The sequence below is a fragment of the Electrophorus electricus genome, chromosome 14 (genome assembly GCF_041902795.1).
Source record: "Electrophorus electricus isolate QZ-2024a chromosome 14, ASM4190279v1, whole genome shotgun sequence".
Classification (NCBI taxonomy): domain Eukaryota; kingdom Metazoa; phylum Chordata; class Actinopteri; order Gymnotiformes; family Gymnotidae; genus Electrophorus; species Electrophorus electricus.
In genome coordinates, this window is record NC_137510.1 from 20,705,001 (window position 1) to 20,721,881 (window position 16,881).

At 44.5% G+C, this 16,881-nt stretch overlaps 1 protein-coding gene across 5 annotated transcripts in view; it reads left to right on the forward strand.

Annotated features, from left to right (window-relative positions):
- pear1 (platelet endothelial aggregation receptor 1) overlaps nt 1-16,742 on the forward strand; it is a 37,137-nt gene extending 20,395 nt beyond the window's left edge. For 2 of the 5 annotated variants that reach the window (XM_081696762.1, XM_035531068.2), the window contains 19 exons: nt 6,370-6,494; nt 6,901-7,022; nt 7,808-7,916; nt 8,138-8,274; nt 8,673-8,885; nt 9,410-9,584; nt 9,875-9,995; nt 10,385-10,548; nt 10,990-11,092; nt 11,456-11,602; nt 11,963-12,094; nt 12,334-12,462; nt 13,241-13,366; nt 13,670-13,879; nt 14,346-14,455; nt 14,617-14,743; nt 14,912-14,974; nt 15,058-15,258; nt 15,896-16,742. In XM_081696762.1, coding sequence (XP_081552888.1) covers nt 6,370-6,494; nt 6,901-7,022; nt 7,808-7,916; nt 8,138-8,274; nt 8,673-8,885; nt 9,410-9,584; nt 9,875-9,995; nt 10,385-10,548; nt 10,990-11,092; nt 11,456-11,602; nt 11,963-12,094; nt 12,334-12,462; nt 13,241-13,366; nt 13,670-13,879; nt 14,346-14,455; nt 14,617-14,743; nt 14,912-14,974; nt 15,058-15,258; nt 15,896-16,038 — 2,657 coding nt within the window. In that variant the 3' untranslated portion in view covers nt 16,039-16,742. The remainder of the gene's footprint in view (nt 1-6,369; nt 6,495-6,900; nt 7,023-7,807; nt 7,917-8,137; nt 8,275-8,672; nt 8,886-9,409; nt 9,585-9,874; nt 9,996-10,384; nt 10,549-10,989; nt 11,093-11,455; nt 11,603-11,962; nt 12,095-12,333; nt 12,463-13,240; nt 13,367-13,669; nt 13,880-14,345; nt 14,456-14,616; nt 14,744-14,911; nt 14,975-15,057; nt 15,259-15,895) is intronic. The other 3 variants (XM_081696763.1, XM_081696764.1, XM_081696765.1) reach the window with 3 other exon arrangements.
- The last annotated feature ends 139 nt before the right edge of the window (nt 16,743-16,881 follow it).

The window sequence follows — 16,881 nt, forward strand, 5'->3', positions numbered from 1 at the left end:
AACATTGCAGAGAGTTAGGAAGGATCAAAAAGAGTGAGTGAAAATGACAAAATGGTTCTTCTTAACAAAGCTGCAAAGCCCTTCCCATGTCCTCATGTTTACAGTTAAGAATTTTAGTTTATTATAGAAGATGCTTTTACCCAAAAGAACATAAAGCATTAAAGTAATGGGACATAGTGTGCCAGAGTCATTTGACAAGGCAGGGACTCATGAAGGCCTTCGAACTCACAAACTGGCTTTTTGTACACATTCACGCTTTGAGGTCACATTCGCTTCGGGTCACTTGAGAGTTCACACAGCCAGCCAGCTACTGACATCCAGCTGTTACATGTGCACAGGGAAGATTTCGGTCCTAGTCACTCACTGTTAGAGTGTTGGGTGCCAAAGTGCATGGATCCAAATCTTTGCTTTGGATAAGTATTCCCATACCCCAGCTGAACTGCACATATCAAGTAGCAAATCATGTGCATATACTATTTTTATTTGTTAGATGTGAACTGTGTCGTGAACTTTGGTTGTAACTCACTCTGCGACCCACGTTCATTTAGCAGATTGAAGATTCTCCAACAGGGGGTGCTATTAGCATGTAAGTGATGGCACCATGTAAGATTGGTGTTTAGCATCACTGACATTATTTCTGTTAAAGTACACATTGCTGTTGCATATTTTGGAGCTTAGGGTTAAACACTTGGATACATATATTACCATTCAAAAGTTTGGAATCCCCACTATAACATTCCCAGTAATATTATTAAGAATAACATTTTGTCACAATGAACTACTTAAAATGACTCTAATACGATACTAGTGACAACTTCCTGGTTTTCAAAACGTGTAAGAAGATGTAAAACAAAAATGGTAATTTCCAGAATGCCCATATTTGGAAACCAGTCATTAGTCAGGGGATATTATTGTACATAGATAGTTGCAGTATATTATTTAATAACCAAAAAACTTTAAATTAAAACTTGTTAGCATCTATATTATTCAGGTCTACTTGTGTAAGGTAATAGTTAATAAAATAATGAATTCTGAATAAAGAATTATAGTTGATTTCCAGATTTCTTTTAAACAGTTCAAAGTTCAAGTTCAAAGAGGTTTTATTGTCATTTCAGCTATATATAAGTACACAAAAAAAAACGAGACAATGTTCCTCCAGGACCATGGTGCAACACAAAAACAACAGTGCAACAGACAACATGCTACACACGTGCAAACAGTCCAATATAGTGCAAAATGTCATTAAATAAACATTACATAAACAATAATAAATACAGGACAGAACAAATACAAAATGAGTAGACAGTGCAATTTAGTACAGTACACAGTACTGGGCATATGTAAAGCGAGTTGTGCATAGCAATCAGTGACATGCTACCCTGAACATAGCAGTCACCGGTAGCAGCCAGAACAGTTCAGAGTACAGTGCTGGTTTAGTACAGTACTCTAGCAGCAAGTAGGATAATGTGCAAGACTGCAACAGGAGTGCATAGTTTATTTGTGTGACGTTTGACTTCAGCACTAGTCCGATGCAAAACAATGTGTGAGTGTGTGTATAGATATGTATGTATGTATTTACGTATGTGTGTGTGTGTGTGTGTGTGTGTGTGCGCATGTGTGCGTGCGTGTGTGTGTGACTGTCTATAAGCATGTATAAACAAAAATTGCGCTTGGTCAAATGACATGCAGGCATAAGCATGTCACATATGTACACATACATACTGTACATATTTATTTGAGCGTGTAAGCAGGGGTGGGTGACCAGACTCAGTCTTCATTGCTGATGTAAATAAGCATAAGCATAAATAGTGCCTTGAATTCTTGTGTGTGTGAGTGTATGTGAGTGTGTGTGACTGTCTATAAGCATGTATAAAAGTGCCCATTTTGGAATCTGAATTGGAATTGGAGTTAGCCAGAGTTCAGGAGTCTAATGGCTTCTGGGAAGAAGCTGTTGCACAGTCTGGAGGTGCAGGACTGGACGCTGCGGTACCTTCTTCCAGATGGCAAAAGGGTGAACAGTTCATGTGAGGGGTGTGTGGGGTCTTTCACAATGTTGGTGGCTTTCCAGATGCAGCATGTTAGGTAGATGTTCGTGATGGAGGGAAGAGAGACCTCAATGATCTTCTCAGCTGTTCTCACTATTCTTTGGAGGGTCTTGCGGTCAAAGGCGGTGCAGTTCCCAAACCAGGTAATGATGCAGCTGCTCAGGATGCTCTCTACAGTACCTCTGTAGAAGGTAGTGAGGATGGGTGATGGGAGATGGGCTTCCCTCAGCTTCCGAAGGAAGTAAAGACGTTGCTGGGCTCTCTTGGTGATGGTCCAGGTGAGGTTCTCCGCTATGTGAACACCAAGGAACTTGATGTTCTTGACGATCTCCACTGAGGAGCCGTTGATGGCAAGCGGGGAGTGATCTCGCCTTGCTCTCCTGAAGTCCTCAACCATTTCTTTTGTCTTGTCAACTTTCAAATACAGGTTGTTGACCTTACACCAGCTCACCAGTTCTCGCACCTCCTCTCTGTATGCTGACTCGTTGTCTTTGTTGATGAGTCCCACCACGGTCGTATCATCAGCGAACTTGTTGATGTGATTCGAACTGTGCATCGCTGCACAGTCATGAGTCAGCAGTGTGAACCGCAGAGGGCTGAGTACGCTGCCCTGGGGAGCACCAGTACTCAGTGTGGTGGTGTTGGAAGTGCTGCTCCCAATCCAAACAAACTGACGTCTACCAGTCAAGAAATCCAGAATCCAGTTGCAGAGGGAGGTGTTCAAGCCCAGTAAGCTCAACTTTTCAATCAGATGCTGAGGAACAATGGTGTTGAATGCTGAACTGAAGTCTATGAACAGCATTCTTACGTAGGTGCCCTTTTTATCCAGATGTGTGAGTGCCAGATGAAGTGTGGTAGAGATGGCATCATCTGTAGAGCGGTTGGGGCGGTACGTGAACTGCATGGGGTCCAGAGAAGGGGAGGCTGGGTCTTGATGTGTCTCATGACGAGTCTCTCGAAGCACTTCATGATGATGGATGTGAGTGCGATGGGACGGTAGTCGTTGAGACACGACACCGTGGGCTTCTTAGGCACGGGGACGATGGTGGTGGTCTTGAAGCATGTTGGGACCACGGTGCAGCTCAGAGAGATATTGAAGATGTCTGTTAGGACATCTGCAAGCTGGTCAGCACATTTTCTGAGCACACGACCCGGGATGTTGTCTGGTCCAGCAGCTTTCCGTGGGTTAACTCCACGCAGAGTACGCCTCACATCAGCCGCCGTCAGGCACAGCACCTGGTCATTTTGCGGAGGGATGGACTTTTCTGCTGCAACGTTGTTCTGTGCTTCAAACCGTGCATAGAAGTCATTAAGAGGATGGCATCACTGTCACAGGAAGGTGGTGTTTTCCTGTAGTTAGTAATGGCCCGAATGCCCTCCCACATGCGCCGTGTGTCACCAGTGTCCATGGATCCTCTGTGCATGTGCACACTTTGCTTTCCTGATCGCACGTGACAGTTCAGCTCTTGTTTTCCTGAGAGCCTCCCTGTCACCTGTTCTGAAGGCTGAGTCACGGGTCCTCAGTAGCATGCGCACCTCAGCAGACATCCATGGCTTCTGGTTGGGGCGTGTGGAGATGGTCTTGCACTGCACTTGCTGATGTAGTCAGTCACTGATGCTGTATACGCTTCCAGGTTAACAGTGCCACCGTCACTAGCAGCCTCCTTGAACGTGATCCAAGTCGTCTGCTCAAAACAGTCCTGACGAGCAGAGAAGGCTCCTGCTGGCCAGGCCAGTGTGCTATATGTTGTAATGACAGCAAACAATATGTAATATGTGTATGACATGTATAAAAGGATTAGAAAATATTAAGCATCAAAATTTTGAAAATAAAACACAAATTCCATTACCTATAATAAATATTTTCTTATTCTATAACATATGCTATAATAATTATTTTCTTATTAGATAATTTGTTGAAACATCTTTTACTTTTGGAACCTTTTATTTGCTTTTGGGATTCCTATTATGCTTCTGAGTTTTGAAACATTTTTACATGTGCTTGCAATTGACAGCCAGTTCATTCATAAAAACCCTGCATTAAGCTCATGTAATGATGCAATAGCACAGAGACAGATGACAGATTGAACAATTTGTGATATAATAAATCCTTATACTTTCTTCAGCAGTATGATGCCTATTCTCATAATCATATTTATATTAAAGAAATTGGTCTACTTTTGCAGTGTTTCATGACTCATAATTGAGTCATGAAATGGATGTAAGCACTCAGCATGGAAACAATTCAAATGTTATTATATTGTATATTATTAGATTATATTACAGGATATCCCTCCATATCATGCTAAAGCTAAACCCAAAAAGACAAAGCAATTCCTTAGCAATTAGAAAATTAAATGAAATTGAAAATATAAAATATGAATAATAAATTCAGGTATTATTCTTTCTTGCCAATCAAATGTCAGAATTCATATGCGTTATAGTCGATCAAATCTCCTTTGGAGGACGTGTGTTCCTGGGCTATGAGTATGTGAGTGGGGGTGTTTTTAGGTAGGGGGTTGGAGGGGAAAATTGAATGCTGCAAGAGAGTAGACCAGGTTAATTTTTGACTAGAATAAGCACGCACTTTTATGCCACACCTTATTGAGGCCTATGATGTTTGTACTGCTCATCCTAAAGGGGTGTGTGACCGAAAACAAACTAGCTATAATAACTCCCACAGTAAATCTAGTTTAGATTTTGATATTTGCCAGCCATTCATGCAAAGATGAACTGGTTATTACAAAATAACCAACACTGTGCATGCTAAAACCTTTTAATATAATTGCTACTTATTGTGAAGTTATTCCTACTCATTGCCTTTCAGTATTTGAGAAAAGTAACTAGGTAATTAGACGATGCATAAAGGCTATGTCAGTTTTGCCAATAAGCAGAGCACTTTGAAATTAGCAATGGGCAATTTCTACCTGATCCACTTTCACATGTTAATTAAATGTTTCACATTTGCAATTGCCCTGGATGTTAATTAATATTCATTGATACTCATTAATATTCATTGATATTCATTGACATTCATTGATATTCATTGATTCCTGAGTATCATTTTGGGCCTTACAGTGGCATTCGGGGTAATGTAGTTCTATTGTCGGGCTTTCTTTTTCCTGTTCTACCAAAATGATTAAATGGTTTGCTAATGTTTTTATACATAATATTTACATGATTTTTATTGCTTTTTGTGGTTTGTATAAATACTGCAAATATGGATAATACGAGCATAATACAGCTGACTGACTTCAGAGGAATTATTAATTCATTCATTCGGAACAGAATTATTTTTAACACACCCATTTTTATTCATTTGAAACAAACATTTTAACTTAACAGACCTATTTTTGTTCATTAATTCACTGAAATTAATAACAAACTTGGTGTATTATGTAAAAATTTTAATGAGTAAAATAGAATTGGTTTGTTTGGCATCTCTAATCTTTAAATCTATTCTGCAAAGAATATTTATTACTTATTCCAGGACAACTGACTTGTATTGTGCTTGAGTTGCAGAGGACATGTATGATGACACAGAGTTCCTAACCTGGGATTTTCAGACTCATATATCCCAGTGCACAGCGTGTGTGTGTGTGTGTGTGTGTGTGTGTGTGTGTGTGTGTGTGAGGGGAAGGGGGGGGTGTTTATGTAAAGGATCCTCCTCTCCTGGCTTCATGCCTAAATGCGGACTGTCTCACTTTGTGCCTGATTGAAACTTAAGCCTCATGTGAATGTTGCTTTGACCTCATCCTGAGCATTAGCTGAATTACACTGTAAAATTTCCCATTTAAAGTCCATTTTTCTTGTTAACTCCATGAAATCTGGGCTCAGAGATGCTATATGACATCTGAGAGCTGCATTACAGGGGCCGTCGTCATACGGCGTGACTGCGTATTGTGCTGTACGAGTAACAACAAAATCATGAATCATGCTTTCTGCAAAGGGACTTCATCACAAGATGTATTTTGATTATAATGTGGTTTTTTTTATATTTGTCCAATGTTGTTCAGTGCTCATATATTTATATGTCACTGTCACTGTGATTGATAAAGCGCACTAATATATTGGCTGTCTGGCCAATACACTGCGCTTTGTACCTTGATTGATGGTCTTGAGCATGTCACACAAGACCCGAGCCGTTCCAGCTGCTTCCTGACGAGTGCCTGTCTCTTCTGCTTCTTTGCCTAGCGGGCAAAGCCTGAATTAAAAAATGTTACATATGTGAATATTCTCTCTTCTCCCTAACATTGTCCACATGGTTTTGGAGCAGATGCATGGGATGTGGTGCAGTGTGTAATGGTCTTCATCTGCCCTGTAGCGTGCGATGCACTCCACTGGGGTTCCGACTGCAGCAAACGGTGCCAGTGTCAGAACGGAGGGCAGTGTGATGCCCTCACTGGCTCCTGCCTCTGTGCCCCTGGCTACAAAGGTGCCCACTGCCAGGTACATCCTCACACCCTCACCATGCGCCCAGCTCCCAGCGGGCACAGAGGTTCTTACCACCCACTATGAAATCATTTAACAGCAAGTATTTCAAATTCTGTGCACAATATGTTATTTGTGTGTACTTTTTCTGCTACTGGCCTTCTGCATCCCACATGGCTGATCATATCGTGGGAACATAGCTAGTGTTACACCCCCCCATGACCATGTCGAAAAGTCACAAAACATGTTTTAAGGTTCAGTTGAATTTAAATAAACACAATGCATACATTATTATTGTTTTTATTTTAAAATAATTATTGTTTTTAGGATGTCACAGCTTTTTGCATGACGTACACTGTTGACATGTACATGTACATGTACAAATTGACAGCATAATGTTTTATTTATGCTTCTCTGCCATTAGGACCCATGCCCCAAGGGATTCTATGGGCAGAGCTGCCTGCAACGGTGTCAGTGTGGAACGGGCGGCTCCTGCAATAAAACTACAGGGGAGTGTGTGTGCAGAGAAGGTGTCAGTGGCACACTGTGAGACACTTTTCATTCTCTCTATTTGTGCTTATTATTTTGTAATTAGGGGATCAGCAAATATGAAATATGCTATCTGAGATTCAGGAGAACCCAAGTTTCTCCTAGTTCTGCAGCTGCATTGAAATTCAGTTCAAATTTCATCTGATTTTACCTTGTAAAGGTTTATTTTCATGGTTGAATTGTGCCACTTGTAAATTCAAACCAGTGACAATTCCTGCACATTTTCTCATATATACTATTTTGAACTTTTAACATGGGCTTACTGGGTGATTATAGATGGTAATGTATTACACTTTGTAGATGTACTTTGTGTTAGCCATTTCTCTAGCTCTTCATCATTAGTCAGTTTCTGACTGTTGGACCACTGTTGGATAGATATTTTTCTCAACCCAGCAGTGACACTGGCCTATGAAACACTCAGCTACTCTGCTCTGACTGAACTTTAATAAACTTGCACCAGCTCGACACCCACGATTGCCATGCTATGATAGGAGTGGTAATGCTGTGTTGAGAATGGTCTGCCTTCCCAATAATAAACAGCAAGTCGCTGTTTCTGTGAACCCGAACCGGAACAGTGATGAATGGAATAGAGAAGAGCTGATGAAGTATGCTTGTTAGCAGATAAGCTACAGTCTGTAGTTGCATTCAGAAACCTCACAAAACAACCAATGAGTGTAGTTGCAGAGAGGTTTTCCTAATCAAGTGTTTGTGGAGTGTATGATGATGTTTCCATCTCAGCAAGGAGACCGTGCAGTATGATGTCATATCCCTGTGTTTCTCAGATGTGACACGCCCTGTGTGAGGGCCGGCCGATGCCCGCCACGCTGCTCATGCCAGAATGGTGGTATTTGCCAGGGCAAAGGAGTGTGTGTGTGCCCACCTGGATGGATGGTGAGTGAGTCCAGCTCTCTCTCTCTCTCTCTTTCTCTCTCTCTCTCTCTCTCTGAGGCTGTTGGCTTATCCCTGTATTAAAATTCCTCAAGAAGTTGGAGGAGTTTCTTAAACATAGACCCCATTCTCTCTCTGTCTATTCATCTCTCCCTCCCTCCCTCCCTCCCTCCCTCCCTCCCTTTCTCTCTCTCTCTCTCTCTCTCTCACTCTCTCTCTCTCAGGGACCGGTGTGCACAGAACGCTGTGCTGAGGGGTGGTTCGGGGCCAACTGTTCTTGGGAGTGTCTGTGCCATAATGGGGGTCACTGCGACCCAGAGACAGGCCAGTGTCGGTGCGCTGCTGGTTACACTGGCGAAAGGTGGGTTCGCAATAACATTGTACAGAGCAGAGTCTCAGCTGCATGGCAGGAATGTTCATCGTAAACGCCATGGGTGCATGGCTCCAGCACTGCCTCTGCTCCACAGCACAGAATAGAGCCGCCTTCACGCCAACACGATTAGCTAGCGTGACGCTAATGTGGTCTTTCTCAGCAGCAAAGCGGTCCCATCCAACATCCAACTGTGCTGTTTTTAAGAGCCACATGTGTTGGCAGTACAAGTGCTGGCGCCATGGAGTCAGTCCAGTGTTTCAAGCCTGTTTAAAAACAGAACAAGTATGTGAGGGTCAATGTTTTTATGCAGTCCTCTATTGAAGATCTGCAAGAGTGTGTGTGTGTGTGTGTGTGTGTGCGTGCGTGTGTGCTCTCTCTCCTCACAGGTGCAACGAGGAGTGCACCGTCGGCCGCTACGGTGTGGACTGTAAGGGGGTGTGCGACTGCACTAATGGGGCACGCTGCTTCCACATTGACGGCGGGTGCTTGTGTGAGGCAGGGTTCAGCGGGAGGCAGTGCTCCCACAGGCTGTGCGCTGATGGGACCTACGGCATGCACTGTGAACACACCTGCCACTGCAGCCCCCAGCACACCCTCAGGTGGGGCATGGAGAACACACACACACACACACACACACACACACACATTCACACACTCACACATTCACACACTCACACACTCATACACACACACACACACTCACAGACACACACACACACACACACTCAGACACACACTCACACACACACACACACACTCACACACACACACACACATACACACACAAGAATTCAAGGCAAGAATTCAAGTCTGGTCACCCACCCCTGCTTACACGCGCAAATAAATATGTACAGTATGTATGTGTACATATGTGACATGCTTATGCCTGCATGTCATTTAACCAAGAGCAATTTTGTTTTTAAATCACTGTATCATAATAGTTTACACCCACTACTCTATTCTAGCTTATATGAGCTAGTCATTTATATAGGCTGGCCATTTATATGGACTGGTCATTTTTTGCCATGAATTTTATAAACTTATTTTCTATTTTGATATAAAAATGCACACAAACACAACATGCGAGCGCACAGTGCCATGTGGATGCTGTTTGTCCTCACAGTTGTCACCCGTTGAAGGGAGAGTGCACGTGCCAGCCTGGGTGGGCAGGGCTCTTCTGTAACGAGACCTGTGCTCATGGTTTCTATGGTCATGGTTGCCTGGAGCCCTGCCTGTGCGTGAACGGTGGCGCCTGTGACGTGGTCAGCGGCCTGTGTCATTGTGCCCCAGGCTACACAGTGAGTGGACTTACCCACAGCTTTTGCTCTGTGTTTCACCAAACCTGCTCCTCTCATACCTCAGAATTCCTACATGAATGTCTCGGAAATTTCTCTGACGTATAGGTTTCATCTGAGTATAAGAAAGAGTTCTGTGGGTTTTGGTTCATTTACTTTTTTGTATATATTTCCAACTATTCCGTTACGTTTTTTAAATTAATGCCGTTCGTTTTGTTTTGGGCTGATCGATGCCATGGGGTGCTTGCTGGAATGGTAAATAATAACTCTGCCTTCATTCCTGCCTTGTGGAGGGATCGCACTGTGAAAACCGCTGTGAGTCGGGCTTCTATGGAAAAGACTGCTCCTCTGCGTGTGCCTGCTTAAACGCCATCGCTTGCTCTCCTATAGATGGAACATGCTTCTGCAAAGAGGGTGAGTGATCGAGTGAGTGAATGAAATGAGTGATGAGTGCTGATTTCCTGACACGGCCTGGGTTCCGTGGTGATTTCCAAAAGAGGTTTCTCACTGCGCTTTGTATATCTACCAGTTCCCCATCTTATCTCGTTCCTCCTTATTCTGTTGTGTGTGTATGTGTGATTTAAAGCAGTGCTGACAGAGGAAAGGAGGAACAAGCCTTTATTAATGACCTTATTTCAAAGATAAAAAATGGTCTCTTCTTCATTATCACTGCTTCTCTAATAGATAGACTGGATGAGTCAGTTCAGAGTCAGTACAGTCATTGTGTCATCATATATCACTACTTGTCTGTACGTGTGTGTGTGTGTGTGTGTGTGTGTGTGTGTGTGTGTGTGTGTGTGCAGGATGGAGGAGTCCTGATTGCTCTGTCGCATGTTCAGAGGGGACATGGGGTCCAGGCTGCAATGCCTCATGCCAGTGCGCCAACGGGGGCCGATGCCACCCCTCCGACGGCTCGTGCACGTGCACGGCGGGGTGGAGAGGAGCGCTCTGTGTCGAGCCGTGCCCGGTGAGTCCGCCGCTCGGTAGAACAAGCGGCACTCTGTTACCATGAACGGCAGTAGGCGGCGCCAGACCCTGCTGGTGGAGGCTGTCTGTTGAGTTTGCTAAACTCCACCTCAGGAATCATGGCAGGCTGATCACGCCCACTAATGCTTCACGAGGTTCTTTCACGCCGCTGTTTCAGCAGTCCCTGCCCGGGCCTTCGGAATGCACTCCATGGAAAATTGTACTTCTCTGAATAAAACACCAGCTGACGTTTCATCTCCACTAAAGGCTGTTATTAAGCAGAGCTCTGTGTCCACAGTTGCACATCATGCCTGGCGAGCGCTCTGATTAAATGAAGGTAGTCGTTAGCCCCGGACCACCTTGTCTTCCAGCTGTCTGCACTGCTGGCTTTCATCGGACTGACGGGAATTTTTCCGTTTTCCCGCTGGTTCTTGTTAAATAGGTCGGCACCTTCGGCCCAGGCTGCCAGTACAAATGCGACTGTCTCCATGACGAAGGTTGCCACAGCATCACGGGGCAGTGCCTGTGTCTACCTGGATGGACAGGTATGGCTTCCATCCAGTCATTCGCTGGAGCACCACACACTTGCATGTTCAGACAGTGGAGTATTAAGAAGACTGTGCATGTGTCATATCAAACTGCACTTTACCTGACTGATATGCATTGCCGGCAAACAAACCATCGGCAAAAATCATTGCAAACTGGAATTTTCAAGAGTAAAGCACCATTCCTTTAAAACAGGAAACATTTAAGAAAAAAAAAAAACAAAAAAAAAAAAAACAAAAAAAAACATTTGAGGTGCTACAATAGTGTACTAGGCGGAACGAAAGTAACTGCACTCTTTCAGCTGTTAGTCGTGTATATTTGAGCCCTCCCACAGAGCTCCACTTGGTCCGTTGTGTACGCAGGTCCGCGCTGTACAGAGCAGTGTCCTCAGGGCTCATGGGGCCATCAGTGTAACCAGAGCTGCACCTGCCTCAACAGCGCCTCCTGTCTGCCGCAGAGTGGCACCTGCCTGTGCAAGCCAGGCTACTGGGGAGCTCAGTGCCAGCATGGTGACAGCTGCTCCTCTTCACTGCTCTGTCTAGTTTAAAACTTAAGCTGTTTACTTGTGGAGCTTAAATGGAACCCTAACTTTAATCAAGCAGTCCGAGCTTAAATGAGGACTTCAAAAGAAAAAGCTGAGCCAAGTCACTTAACTGTGCCTGTTTCCCGCTCTTGAACACCGATTTAATATTAAATTCTACACCCCATACTTGTGCTTAATTCATGTCTTTCACGCTGAACAACCTCCCACTTCGAGCTATGTCTTTTAAGGCACAGAAATGAATTCAAGTTCCGATAGCTTCAAGTAGCTTCTGAGATGTTGGTTAAGTGTGTAGGCTACTGTTGCTCTCTCGCTCTCTCTCTGTCAGCGTGTACTCGGGGAACGTATGGAGAGAAGTGCAGTCAGGCCTGCCGCCCCTGTGCCCACTCCACATTCTGCCACCACATCACAGGCCAGTGTCTGTGCCTCCCTGGCTATACAGGACCACTGTGTGACCAAGGTGTGAATCCTGACCGACACACACACACACACAGCAGTAAGGTGAATGGTAGTCTTTCACAGTAGGAAAGCTTTTAATAAGCAGTGATTCTTGCACATAAACATTTATTACAATTTATTGCATCCACGTGTATTTTGAATCCAGAATATAATCACTAATTTTTGATTTATTTGTGACACAACAGAAAAGTATGCTATTGAAATTACACATTTTAACCCCAAAATGGCTGTGGTTTCTAGTCTGTCCAGTTGGCCATTATGGAAACCAGTGTAGTGGCACTTGTAGGTGTACCAACAACGCAACATGCCATCACCAGGATGGCTCGTGCCACTGTGTCCCCGGCTGGATGGGAGCAGACTGCTCTATGGGTAAATCACCATGCCTTTCTATAAGAGTCAATGTTTTCTTTTTTAAAGAAAAAAAAATGTTATGATATTTTGTGGCTCAGCAGGGCACTGGTACATCAAACCATGTTTGCACTAAAGTGTGCAAAGGGGCAGTTGTGCTATTATGCAAAAACATTTAAGACAGATTGTAATAAACTGTAACTGGAGACACACCTGCTCAGAGATTCCTGTTGAGTTTCTGGCTTAAAATATTCCACTATTCTAGACTGGAAATCCCTAGGAATGTCCAGTTTTTTCCAGTGTCAATTGATTTTAATGTGTCCTGAACCATTTTATTATTTGGAAGATGAAAGCCAATAGCCAGGAGTTCTTAAAATGTTTGATACCGTCCAGTAGGTGCTAACCGCCTGTTTTCTTCAATTCCAGGAAAGAGCAGGGTTAGGGTTGACCTTAGAGATACTACTGATCCAATCATACAAACTCATTTGCTATGTTGTCACATACCCAGAACCATTTGAAACACGTGCGAGTGACTTCATATTTGGGCTCACATGCACAGGCACCTGCCATCCTGTTAGGCCTACCTTTCAAAAGCACACACAGAGCAAGTTTCAGATGCTCACTCCCACGTTTCTCAGCCTAGCATTAGTCAGCAGGCTTAAGAGATAACGGAATCTGTAAATGTGTGTTCATAAATTTAAGAAGGGCTGCTTATGAATATAGAAATGTGATTAAATATGAACAGACAGGCCCCATATTCACACATTCATATGCGTGATGTGCATCACCTCTGTTTCAGTGTGTAAATCAGGTACATTTGGAACCAACTGTGCTCAGACCTGTTCATGCGGCCCAAACCACTTTTGTGACCCTCACAGTGGGGCCTGCGTATGTGAGCCTGGAGCAGGCGTGGACTGCACACACGGTATTCACTTCTGGTCCTCTTTAGCCTGTTTTCAAACCATTTAAAATTATAGCTTTTTTCACCTTTTGGACCGTTTCTAAAGATGTATTTAAATGTTCTGTTTCACATTTCTTCAGTCTTTAAAAACACAAACATGGCTTAGAAGGATATTTTCAGTCTTAACTGTGCTTTCCATATTTTTCAGGCTAGCAGTAGCTAAGACTCCCCTTACCCTTTGCCCTGCATGTTGCCAGTCTTTAGCTAGGCCCCCTAACACTTAAGTGCAAAAGGTTTGGTTTGTAACGGCCATGGCCGTTCCTCCAGAGCGGGGGGTGAGCGAGATGGTGCCCGTGTCCCCGGTGGAGAGGGACTCGTGGGGGGCCATCTCGGGCATCGTGGTGCTAGTCCTCCTGGTGGTGTTGCTGCTGGCCCTGCTGCTCCTGTACCGGCACCGACAAAAGGAGAAGCAGAACAACGCCCCCACCGTCTCCTTCTCGTCCAGCCGCACTGTCAACTCCGAGTACGCCGTCCCAGGTAGGAGCCTTGACGCTTCGGGTGAAAAACGCTACGAACTCGTTAAAGACGCCAAACGGCGCCTACCTGTAAGCGCGCGCGAGGCTGACAATCAGGTACTGGAGTTAGTGCGACGGGAACTAGTCGAACAAACATGCCAGCACTGCGAAAGCCTTTCTAGTCGTTGGGTGGACAGAAGACACTGTGTCACAGGGAGTATTCGGCAGCAGCCAAATTAGTGCAGATAGCAGCAGAAAGAAGAAAAGCACATTTTTGGGTCTCTACCATCATGTGAGATTGATAGACAAATCTAATGGAAATTCTGAAGCAATAGGAACTTTTGATTTGTTGCTGTATGCTCAGTCTGGGGGAAATGAGCTTAGTTATGCAATCTGTCAAAAGAATTGGGACCAAAGCAATGAAAATACAAATATGATCAAAATGAATGACATGACTTTTCCTGACCTTTTTTTTTCCTCCTTTAAAGATGTTCCCCACAGCTATCATCACTACTACTCCAACCCCAGCTATCACACACTGTCCCAGAACAGACCTCCATTACCCCACAGCCCTAACAACCAGGACCGCGTCGTCAAGGTACACGGAATGATCGCTTCTGTCCAATATATCACCGTTTCCCAGGGATGAGATGCAGAATGACAATTCAGACTTCATACTCTAAACTAACCCGCTATCTTTAGCCTTCAGCGTATCTCAGTGTGGGGATCAAATGCTCCTCTTTCCCTTTGTGGTCTCAGAACACCAATGAGCAGCTGTTCTGCAGTCTGAAAAACATGGAGCGGGAAAGAAGAGGCCTGTTCAGCATGGAAACCAACGCCACGTTACCTGCTGACTGGAAACATCAAGAACCCCCTAAAGACCAAGGTATGTGAGCCTGTAGATTTGTCATAAGCCATACTATTATTATTATGATTATGATTTTAGATTTATTTATTTATTAAAATTAAAAACAGGACATTTCAGATGGAGGTCCTTCATCCGCTGTGCAAGCAAAGTGCTTACGTGTGTGTGTCATTACTTGCTGGATTGCAGGAGCCTTCGGCATGGATCGCAGCTATAGCTACAGTTCCAGCCTGGGGAAGTACTACAACAAACGTAAGTGCTGTTTACAGTGGGAAGCGTCTCCTCCGGTTACAGAAGGCTTACGCTACACTCACCACTGTCGCCTTCTCTCCCAGAGCTGAAGGACGCGTGTCCAGCGGTGAGCAGCAGTTCTCTGAACAGCGAGAACCCGTACGCCACCATTAAAGACCTCCCTGGCCTCCCGCCATGCCCTCCCGAGAGCAGCTACATGGAGATGAAGTCAGCCGTGCCCCGAGTGCCGTCCTACACCCATCCGGGTCCTGCCGCCGCCCCCTCCACTAGCCTGTCCTGCAGAGGTAACTCTCGCTATGCCCGATTTGTCAAGAGTGTGCACGCCCAAACATTCATATGGAAAATAGCATCCAGGGGCACGGACAGCAAGGTTGTTATGTACCCGCCTAGTTTAGCGTACCGTCCGACTGCACCCAACGTGAGGGGGGGGGGGGGGGGGTGCTGCGCCAGCTCGCTTGCCCAATCTGACGGGAGAACGGCGAGAGGAGTTCGGCCAACAGAGCGCGAGCTAAAGAGCTGGGGGGGAAAACAGCAGAGGCCACGTGAGCGCACGGGGAAGGGCTGAAGGCAGCCACGTGCGTGGAGGGGGCAGGGCCGCGTGGCCGCGTAACTACAGCAGCAGTGCCACCGCCGCCTCAGCTAGTGGACGCTGCATAGTCCTAAATTAAGTATGACTAAATGCTAAAGCATTGCTAAATTCGCATCATTTTTAAAAAATACTCATTTAAAAATCGAGTCAGGTGTTTTAGGGGTGAAGAGAGAGACCACTCACAACGTGATGCGCTTTCATTCTGACACGCGTCCAACAGCAAACTGATGGCTTTTCAGTAGAACGATTTTTCAAGGTGTCAGTGATGTCCCATTTATTGCTCGTTTTAGATTCTGAAATGGATTCCATCTTTTCTTCCTTTTTTTTTTTAGAGCAATGTCCCCTTAGAAATGTTCTGGAACAAGAGCATCAGAGCCATTATGACTTGCCAGTCAACAGCCACATCCTAGGACATTACGATCTGCCACCAGTGCGCAGGCCGCCCTCCCCGTCGCCACGGAGACTGCCCTGCTGACCTCAGGTGCCGACAAGCAGACCGACTCCGTAAAAGCACAGCCGCTCCCGTGAGCACCAGCATTCTCGCCACCTGGGGAAACCAATGTTGACCACCACTTGGACAGCGGTTCCAAAACAGGACACAGTGTGGAGAACTAGCTACACAGGACCTAGTGAAAACAAGGACATATTTTCCATGTGTTGGTGGAATGTTTGCTTATTATCTAAGACCAGTATTCTGAAAAGCTGGATTTGGGTAAAGAGAGAACTGGGTCTTTTACAGCCCAGATAGGAAGCTTAATTCCAGAGCCTTTTAAACATGCCTCAAAAATAATAAATAAATAAATAAACTGGCCCGCACTGTAAAAGCACAACACTGCCCTCTGCTGGACATTTACAATTTTATGACTAAATGAATGAACAATTTATCATCTTCAACCAACCAAGCAAGCATTTATCCAGAACAAATTTTTGAACACTTTCTATATTGACATTGAAAAGCATGACTTCATATTGTTTGAAAACTAGTAACTCTCAAATAAAACAATATCATGAGGTAAATACTGCATTGTCATCACCGCTACATAACCGCTTTGGATGTCTTTGTAAAGATTTACAAAGACATTTTGTAATGCATTTACAGTAGAGTCTTTGCTTTGAATGTAAGTTGAATGTAAGCCATCATGAACTGTAAATATTGTAAATAAATTGAATGAGATTTTATGCATGCAGGGTTTTTTATATGCCCCGACAGACAGAAGGCAAACCTCACACAGCTCCTCTAGGTGATGCCAACTTCACAAAGTTATCTAGGACCTGCCATAGCTATCATTTTTTGATGGTTCTTCAAATTCATCAAACA